General features: G+C 51.2%; 1 protein-coding gene across 1 annotated transcript in view; it reads left to right on the top strand.

The window, feature by feature from the left end:
* Positions 1-1,881: 1,881 nt before the first annotated feature.
* The window catches only part of ppp2r5b (protein phosphatase 2, regulatory subunit B', beta), a gene marked incomplete at its 3' end in the record, with an annotated part of 35,590 nt that continues 26,884 nt past the window's right edge, over positions 1,882-10,587 (top strand). Inside the window, exon 1 of the mRNA XM_080023628.1 lies at positions 1,882-2,077. Coding sequence (XP_079879754.1) covers positions 1,885-2,077 — 193 coding nt within the window. The 5' untranslated portion in view covers positions 1,882-1,884. The remainder of the gene's footprint in view (positions 2,078-10,587) is intronic.

Here is a 10,587-nt window from a genome sequence, read left to right as displayed (position 1 = left end):
TGAATGCCACCAAGTGATCAACGCGGTGGCATTCAGCTGCCTGACTCTGATCAATATTCAATAAGATAATCTTTCAGCTGGTGGGGTGGGGGGGGACTGGCTGCGCATGTGCGCATCCCCCCGATACTGTAGGTCTCTCTCTCGGGTCTGTTCGTCATCACCGTGCAACTCCCAGGTGTCCGATCCGCAGGACAGGTGAGGCAGTGTTCGTTTAGTTGGTTTCGTGTTTTTCTTTTCCCTTCTTTCCACCCAGTCACAGGCAGACGGATAAACAGAGAAAGAGGAGGGTGGAGGGGTTGGATTAGTGAAGAGATAGAAGAACAATGGCAGGGACCTGATTCCCCAAATCCCACAAGCCACACACACACACACACACGCACGCACGCACGCAGCCACCAGATAGATAGGAGAGCGGGGGAGGGGGAGGGGGAGGAGGAGGAGGAGGAGGAGGAGGGGAGAGAGGGAGGGAGGGAGGGAGGGGAGAGGGAGGGAGGAGAGCCAGAAACACCGAGCATCGACGGAGGATGCAGCTGGAAGACAAGACAGGAGTAAACATAAAGGGATGATGACAAATGCCCGTGAAGTGACGGGGTAGAAGGGCAGGGAAGAGCGGAGGATGCCTCTCTCTCTCTCTCTCTCTCTCTCTCTCTCTCTCTCTCTCGCTCTCTCTCTCTCTCTGGATATGAAATGAAGTAAAATTCGAGACGAATCGGGAGCCGAGGACACCGGAATAAAACGAGGTAAATAAATAAATAAGCATCATCCGCAGTGGAGGAGCCTCTCCGGTCTCCTTGCAGCCCCTCTGATCCACAGGAAGGGGAACGGGTTGAAACCCCACACCCCACCCCTGAATTGTTTTGAATTATTTGTATTTTTTATTCTCGTTCTTTTTTTTTTTTTTTTTTTTTTTTTGCCATATTCTCGGCGGCGCGTCGGGCCCGTGGGGGACCCGGACACGCACATGTCGGAGCGGTGAGGTGAGGGAGCCGATCCCCGCCCTTAGCCGGACCGCGGCTCAGGGGCTCCAGCGGCAGGACCAGGAGGGAGGGAGGGAGGGAGGGAGGGCCACCGGATCCAGACTACAACCACCGACCAGTCCCCCCCGCACCGGCGGTGTGATGCGGCAGCCGAGGCGGGCCCCGGCCACGCGAATCCACGATATCATCGCCGTCGCTCGCCGCGAGGACCGATCACTGATCAATTGATACAAAGACCCCGATCGATGAGGACACAATCGAACCGATATTGGTCCGGGGCGCGATTGTGATTGTGATTTCTTTTTTTAATTTTTGTTGGGGGGTGGCGGGTGGGGGGGGGGGTCGGGTTAGAAATGTACGATCCGTGCGTGGATCGAGCTCGACACAGCGGATCGTCCCTTCACGTATAGGCAGCGATCGATACCCACGGTGTTGAATATATAAATCTATAGATCGACCCGGTGACGCCAGTGCAGACGCCTCGTCTGGGATCGGAGGAGACGCGCACAACCTTTATTCCTCTCTGGGTGTTTTTTTTTTTTCTGTTTTTTTTTTTTTTTTTTTCTGTTATTTTTGGAGATGCAGCCATTTCCACACCAGCCGTGTGTCTGCTGAGGCCCGCGCAGCCACAAGGTGGAAACCAGCCCGACATCCAGCTGCCAGCCTCTCCTCCACCTCCTCCCCTCCCCATCTGTGTCTCTCCCCCAGCGCCTTCCTCCCTCCCAGACCCCCCCGGAACTCTGCCCGTTTTGATACGCCGATCATCTCATCTAATCTCTGATCTGAACGATAACAAAAAAAAACAAACAAACAAAAAAAAAAAACGAAAAACCCAAACACCCCCCCCCAAAAACACACCCCACATCAACCCTCATCTCCACACTCCTCCATCAGTCGCTCCCCAGCCATGGAGACCACCAAGCTGCCCCCGTCCAGCCCTTCCTCGCCGACCACCGGCTTCTCGGTGCCGTCGGCGGAGAAGGTGGACGGCTTCCCGCGGCGGTCGATGCGCCGGGCCCGCCAGAGGAGGTCCCACAGCTCGTCCCAGTTCCGCTACCAGAGCTCCCAGGTGGAGCTGACGCCGCTGCCCCTGCTCAAAGGTGGGTAGCAAGCCTGCATGTGTGGAGGGGGTTCTTCACTCTGAGGTACTTTGGGGATGATGATGATGATGATGATGACGATGATGATGATGATGACGATGATGATGTGAGGCTGCATGCCCTTCCTGTCCTTCGGCTATAGAATCCTCTTGTGAAATTATGGGCTGCACATTGTATAACTCCCATAGTACAATGGGCGGGTTCCATGCACTTATTGTAGTGATTCTCACATCAAGGACCATGAGATGTTGTCTCTTGGACCCCAATCCGAGAAGATTTTCATTGTTCGATCTGATTTAGTCTGAAATTTCACACCTTGCTGCAGAGATGAGGGCACAGTGATCAAAACAGTCACTATTATGCACTCTCTAATATCTGATTAATGATTCACCGTGCTGACTATTGCTGGGGACACCATGGGAACCAGTTGAAGGGCCCCTGGTCCTCCCCATGTTGAGAACCATTGATGTTAAGGGCAGTTTGGCAACTGTTGTGGCTAAACTGCTCGGCAGGGCCGAAAGAAGTGGAATGGTTCATTATGATTATAATCTTAAGGACATTTTTGCAATAACCGCCTATGATGTACCAGAAATGTGCAATAACTGGTTTACAAGAGAAGTTAAACAATTAACTAAATAGTCATTTTGCATATGATATGAGTCTAAAACCCTTGTTTTTTCAATCATAAAACGACCTGAAATATTTCAGGCCTCGTAAGAAGATCGAGGGGCAAAGTATGGAGGCTATACCTTTGCATCACTGTCGCCTTTATTAGGTGATGTGAGAATAGTGAAACATCATGACTCAATGCGATGCCTCAGAGTGACGATAAAATTATATTATTGATTTATTGCCCAGCCCTAAGCTTTACAACAAGGCCCAAAGAGTTTGGGTGAAGACGCTCAATGTTTTGAGACTCAGGGTATGAGGAAGCAGAAAAATAGATCGTATCCACAATTATTTTTTTTATTATCTGTAGTTCGTCAACATAGCAAAATTCTGACAAATCCGTTGTTCTGCACGGAACACCGACGCAGACCAAGACTGATCTTGGGACGACTACTGACATCTGAATATCTGTAAAATATGGATTACCCTCCATATGTAATACTGGGTACTGGCTGAAGTTTACAACAAATTACACTCATTTCCATTAGATTCTAGAATATTTTTCAGAATATTTTTGCATGGAATAGTGCGGCGATGCAGTGGCACCTTAAGCAGTCGAGTCATCTTTTTAAGGCCTTTTGCGTTTTTGAGCCATATCCTCCAAAGTCCATAACGCAGGTAACATCCTTTGCTCGCCTTCAGGGGCGACGTGTAATAGCAAAAAGGAGTCGACATGGGTTTGGATAGCATAGGATATAAAGGATAATGGAGTGGAAACGATAATCAAAACACAACACTGGCTGTGGCTAATTGGCCCAAATTAGGACAGCCTTAGAGGATGGAAGAGAATAATGGCCAATTTCAGTTGGAGTGGTAATCTGCGAGGTGATTTTGTCAAAGGAAATCCCAAATCTCGATCTCGCAATTTATTTCCGAATTTCCGCTCCTGTATATGCTGTTTCCGTTGGTGGTGGCGGGGTCCGCCATGAGCATGAAGTGCAAGGCAGCCGAAGAGACTTTGATAAACCGGCGTAGTTCGTAGTGGTCAGCAAACGGTCAATGTTGAAATCGTAAACCTCGTAATACGTTGCCGTTTCTAATGTAATTCCGGGACTTCCCGTGTGACCCACCCAACACGGACGATCTCACGGATTACCACTTTAACTTAGCCATCAACAAATGATATCGCCCAAAAAACGGCACTTTTAAGCATTCTGAACTGTGGTTTGGACGGTGGGTGAAAGTTGTCCGTCCAAGTCGGCTCCATCCGTGCTCGAGAGCCAGTTCCATAACTCGGTTCCATCTCCAGCCATCGTTTTTTCATGGGCACGGCGAGCAAGTTCCACCTGCCCGTTTCCTTCTCCTCCACTCCGCCACCTGCTCCCGCATCAAACTCGCCGCCTCTATTTCAATCTCCGCTTCTCACCTCGTCTCCGCCGCTTTCGTATCCTGTCTCCATCTCTCTCTCTCTCTCTCTCTCTCTCCCGCTTTGACTCTCTCCTTTTGCCTCCTAAACACAGAGGCACACACACACACACACACACACACAAACACACACAAACACACACAAGCGTGTACACCGACCCTCCCATCTCCAGCGCACCTCCATTTGCGGATCTGCACTTTATTTGAGGTCCTCCTACGGGTCAGTGCATGTAGGGCAAAGGGACACGGCGAGTCCTCGCGCACCTCTCTCACCCTCTCTTCATCGGCTCTTTTGCATAACGTGCAATCTGTTTCCATTAACCCTCCTTGAGGAAACGGCCTCTGTGCTTTTACACAGCAGGCGCGAGTGTGTGTGTGTGTGTGTGTGTGTGTGTGTCTGTGTGGGTGTTGCGCATGCGCGGGCCTACTGTACGCTCTCGAGTGTACTTTTCCACCTCATCTGGCCGGCCCTGACATCCCGTCAGGGGCGCGGGGACGGTAGGTCGTCGCGGTTTGCGCCACCATGGGCGGGCCGTCGTCGCGGTGTCAGGGCGTCACGGCGTCGGGGCTCCTTCGTCATCGCTTGAGAGCGCGGATGGTTCTCCCTTTCCTCACCTGGACGCTGCGCTGCGGCAGTGCCCCCCACCCCACGAGAGATGTTGATTGTTAAAACCCTGCAGCACCCATGTGAGGGTGGCGGCCCCGGTGTGGTTAGGGGAGCGTCCACGGTGGCTAAATAATGTAGGCCCAAGGTTTAAGAGAGGGACCTATCGCCATTAGGTTGAAACGCAGCATACGCGTTGCATTTTTCTATTGACCCTTGAGAGGTCGCCCGAACGCAATGGGTTTGTGAGCAACTCTGTCGAACAATGAACCCATGAGTAATAGGGCAGCCGCCGATATAGGAGACCGGAGGTGCGGGTCAAGACAGCCATTCGATCAATAAAAATGGAGGTTGAAGGGTGCAGGGTTCCTTTTTATGGCTTTTCGCAGCACGCAAACGGTCGCAGACACACACACGCACGCATGCATGCACACACACACACACACACACACACACACACACACACACACACACACACACACACACACACACACACACACACACACACACTATATCCTTTTGTGAACACTGTGTTCTTGGGTGGGCCGACTGATGGACTTCACACAGGCTGCCCTGCAAATACTGCGTGCTGTTTATGTTCATAATGGATCCATACGAGCTTGGGTGGGCCACGCTGTAGCAGGCTTGCGAAAATCACGAAAACATTCGGGATACACTACATATACAATTACTGGATGTACACGGGTGCATTAACACAGGTTTTATTGATATAGCTTCTTCTGTTACGCCCGCTGCGTGTGTAAAAGATGATATTACCGGAATTCCTATTGGTATTAGTTCTTATTTTTTTCAACTGTATTCCTTCTCCTCGTCCTTCTTTGGCCCCTTTGCTTCCTCGCAGCGCTCGCTAGTTTTAATTCAAGTGGTTTATCATTCACTTATGCTGTGATTGCACTATACTTGTGAAAACGGAGAGAGCGTCTGTGGAGTCAGATGGCGAGTCTGACATGACAGCCTCTTGGCTTAGTAAGGGTTAGTCAAAGTAGTCCCGCCTCCGTGCAACACTGCAGCCTATTTGGGACTCTTTGCCCTATCCATCCATCCATCCATCCATCCATACATCCATCCACCCATCCATCCATCCATCCATCCATCCATCCATCCACCCATTCATCCACCCATCCATCATCCATCCATCCATCCACCCACCCATCCATCTATCCATCCATCCATCCATCCAACCTCTCCATCTAAGCCAAACTGAGCGCCCTCCCCCTGGGCTCCAGACGTCAGCCAGACTGGCTCGGTCACAGGTCCACACCGCTGCGACAATCACACTAACAACACTGAGGTCACATTCCAGCCCGCCATCGAGTCGGCCCCGGCAAACACGCCGGCGATTAACACTCAGGCCTCATTTACTCCGGGGACTTTGGAGAACTCGCGAAACCCGCGCCGACTTATTTTGTCCATCGCCGCAGAATTCGCCGTTTTTCCATTGCTGTGTACGTCATGGCAGCGTTATGGCCGGGAACTTGAAAAATCAGCCTGATTCGTAGCCCGTCGCGTATCTCCGCTTCGCGCCTCCATTCCTCTCGGCCTCTTTGATTGGACGTTCCCAGCGAGTCGAAAGTCCTCGCGATAGGTGCTCACTGTGTCACGGGATTATTCCATTGAATCCAGTGCTCCTGATTCACAGTCTTTGATCCTGTAAAAGGGGGTTTGTGTATATGTGACTTGCATGATGGCAGGGTAATCACAGGACCCTCTCTGCTCTATCTCGGGGAGACTGGGGCCGTTTCTGTCGAACACACACACACACACACACACAAACACACACACACTGAGTGACCAGACCTCTTTTTGCCTCGATGTAATATTTCTGGGGCTTTGAATAAACAGCGCTGGCGGCGGACCAGGCCCCGCGGACCAGTTTCCTTCCTGAAATTAAATTTGAACTTTTTTCCCCTTTCTGATAACATGGGTCAGGACCCGAAAGTCGTCGCGCGTTTCATGCCTCCGGCGGGACCTGGTACGACCGGAGCGATCCGACAACTTTTTTGTTTTTGTACCCGGGATGAGAAGCGTTTCGTCCTAAAAACCTCACACAAGTGCAGTTTCAAATCAGAGGGTCTGGTCAAATAGCTGTTTTTCACTTTTTTTTTGTTCATTAATCGCGGGTCGCGGCGCATTATGTCCAAAGTCGTCTTGCGAAGGCCTGTGCGTGCACTATGCAGAATAACTGTAGAGAAAATGATGAATGAAATCTTCCACGCTTGGATTGCTGAGGCCGTATTGATCGTTTCAAATAATTACAAACCTTTTCCGCGGGGGCCCTTTTTAAGCACGTCACCTGACGTGGGGGGGCCCCCGGGGGCTTAAGCCCCTGTAAGCCGGCGGGGCACCTGTCCGCCACGTGGCCGCCCGAAAAAAAATACCGCATTTGCATCAAAGGTGTTATTGTCCCAGTGAGTCACGGGACAAGAGCGGCGCTTTTTTTTCTCCGTTTTTTCTTTTCGTCTCGGTTAAAAATAGCGCCGAGTTTTCTGCGTCTGTATGTTTTTCAACGATCCGAGTTACCTATCCCGTCAGCCACCTGCTCATGCCGCGCTCTAGCTTTCGGGGGCTGAGTAAAACGTCAGAATGTGACGTTTACTTTGAAAAAGTAAAGAGTCCACAGTTTCCCCACCCGACCTCCACCCCGGTGGCGTTAGGGACACCGCAGGCCTCCTAACATGGCCACCGCCACGCTCCCCGTGCGGCGATTCAGGTACTAAAATGGAGATGAGTCAGATGATGTGCACACACACACACACACGCACACACATGCACGTACACATGCACACAGACACACACACACAGATACACACACAAATTTTAACATGCAAGTTGGTCGTGTGGCCTGTAGCGTGAGAGTGTGTCATGTTGTGTCATGTGCATGTGATACATTATTACCATTCGTTTCAAAACAAGCAACTAGGGTGGGAAAACCGGTTATTTATATTTGCTATTTGTGTTTGCACTTGTGTTTGTGTGTGTGTGTGTGTGTGTGTGTGTGTGTGAGTGTGAGTGTGTGTGTGTGGTGGTTTTTTTCTTTCACATGGTAATAATAGGGCAGGTTCTCCTTTTGCAAGACCTGTTTACATAACAGTCAAACACTCACAATTACTTACTTACCTACACACACACACACACACACACACACACACACACACACACACACACACACACACACACGTGTACACCCAAAGAACAGATTGTGCTCATGAGATTGAATATCAGTGGGTTTTGTGTGTTTTTGTGCACATGTACGTGTGCGTGTGTGTGTGCGCGCGCGCGCGTGTGTTTGTGTGTGTGTGTGTGTGTGTGTGTGTGTGTGTGAGTGCATGGGAGAGAGCTGCATGGATTAGGTTTAGGGTTACAAAGGGCACTGAATACGTTTCCCACTGACTGTCCCGGATCAATTAAGACCAAGAGAGGGAGGGAGGGAGGGAGGGAGGGAGAGTGGGAGAGAGGGAGGGGAGGCGGGGATGGTGGTGATGATGAAAGAAATCAAGTGGATGAGGAAAGAGGAAATGAGCGAACATTAAGTTGACAGGTGGGGGAGGAACAAAGGGGATGGGGAGAGGTACGGAGGGATGGAAGGAGGGAGATGGAGGTGAAGAAAAGGAAGAAAAAAAAAACCCCCACACACACACACACACACACACACACACACACACACGCACGCGCACACACGCACACACACACAACAAAGGATATTGCAGAGCGGGAGGATGTAATGAAACCACCACAGCTACTGCTGTGTCACTGGTGGGAAGACGCCCCGCCCGCCCGCCCATCCGTGTGATTAGCAGACTGTAGTCTGGCCCGGAAATTCTCATCGGGATGGGCGGTGAGAGGTTGGGCTCGTTTGGGGATTTGGCCCTTCGCGGGTGACTCTGTAATAAAGAGTCGCTCCATTTTTCCGACTCTTCGCTCTCCGTTTGTTTCTGTCTAAAATTATTTACGAAGGAGGAATTCAAAGCGTAGACCCCTCACATTCGATGTGAACGCCGCCGAAAGCCTTGGCCTCGCTCCCCTTCTTTTTTTTTTTTTTTTGTTTTCTTCACATTAATTAAATCCTCAGTGATTGTTTCCTGTCGGAGTAGGAGACCGGCTCCGGGTGCTCGAGGTTTCGCGCCCTTGACTCACGACTCGCGGCTCTCGGCTGTTTTTGTTTTTTTTCCCCCCCGTCGGAGATCTCGTGTCTCCTGCGCAACCCCCCCCGGCGGCGGTTACCGGGTTGCGGAGGAAGGACCCTCTCGCGGGGGTCTTTTAAAAGGCTCGAATGTGTTCGCCGGGGACGAATCGTTCACCCGTCTTCCGTCGCCGATTGGGATGAATCACAACGCGTTCGCAGACGCACAAAAAGCTGTAACACGGTGTGTGTGTGTGTGCGTGTGTGTGTGTGTGTGTGTGTGTGTGTGTGTGTGTGTGTGTGTGTAAGGGGGGCGGGGTATATGGGTAATTGAGGCGGTTAATGTTCGGATTTCTAAACAAGGCCAGTTGCCAGAAATTCGGTGTCGCTAAGATTTGCAATTTGGGAGGGTTGAAATCGCTCCCAGGTGGTGAGGCATCAAGTTCAAGCCTGTGTCAAAGCTGGAGCGTCTCTGTTACTGCGTTAACCAGTAACAGAGAAATCAGAAATCAGCAACAAAAGAAATAAATCGTCTCTCATGGCGGAACGTTGAATCATTTTAGGAACATTTAATTAGTGTTTCCCAACCTTTTTTCTTCTTTTTTTTCCCCCATGAACGAATCATCCCACCAGCGTTTAACGACTAAAAGGAAACCTGGCTTATTGTTATGGCCCTCTAATATTTTGTGGCGCAAGACTCACGCTCAAACGACCTGGGAGTCGCGGACAGCTCCGGCAAAAGACCGGGCGAGCGAGTGAATCTTGCATTCTGAAAAGAATCGATTTTCGTTCACCGGAAGTCGCTCACCGAGCATGACACCAACCGAAAATTCAATGACTCTCTTTGCAGCGCGACTCGTCAAGAACCTAATCTCAGAAAACAAAGTCAAACCTTTCATCCGGCAACGAATCGTAATCCCTTGTCAGGGCAGAGCTGGTATTCTGGCTGGAGCTGATGAATCAGTACCGCGTTTGCAATTTGGACCTTGCAACGCGAGGGCTTATTTCCTCTGTTGTTACTTTTAAGTGGAATTTGCAATTTCGGCGTCGCGGTCTCGTTCCTTTGTCGACCGACGCCGAGCCGTGGGCGGCAAAGAAACCTGACACGGTTCAGACGTCTGACGGAAGACCCATTTCGCCCCCGGATTCGAACCAACGTCCCACGCCGCTCGGTCAGAGGCGTTCTCCGGAGGGAAAACGTCTTCCGGGGGTTTCTCCCGCGTAAAGCGCGGGCGCCGGGTGATGGATCGTCCCCCTACTGGCCTGGCGTGCTTATGCGTTTTCAGACATGAAGGTGTGTCGGAACCATCCTGATGGTGCTCGGAGGCTCGGGGGCCTCTGCTTCCCGGGCGCCGGCGGTGGAAACGCGGTGCACGGTCCCCGAGACCGGACGTCACGAATATCATCTGGTCGCCGTTCATGCCGTCGGGGCTTCCAGACCTTTTTGTCTAGGCCCTTTAGCGGCTCTTTTCACCTCCTCTGTCCTACGGTCATCCCTCGCTCTGTTTCTGATGCATGCTCTCTCTCTCTCTCTCTCTCTCCCTCCCTCTCTCTCTCTCTCTCTCTCTCAAATGTACCCTAAAGGTCTGCAGAAAAACAATAAAACAAAATAGAAATGAACGTATGGATCTCTCTCTCTCTCTCTCTCTCTCTCTCTCTCTCTCTCTCTCTCCCTCCCCTTCCTCTCTCCCCTCAGCACTCACTCTCCATCTCCCCCTCCCTTCCCTCCCT

This window comes from Zeus faber (assembly GCF_960531495.2).
Source record: "Zeus faber genome assembly, chromosome: 22".
Classification (NCBI taxonomy): domain Eukaryota; kingdom Metazoa; phylum Chordata; class Actinopteri; order Zeiformes; family Zeidae; genus Zeus; species Zeus faber.
Note: the sequence above shows the minus strand (reverse complement) of the source record. Positions and strands in the feature narration are given on the sequence as shown.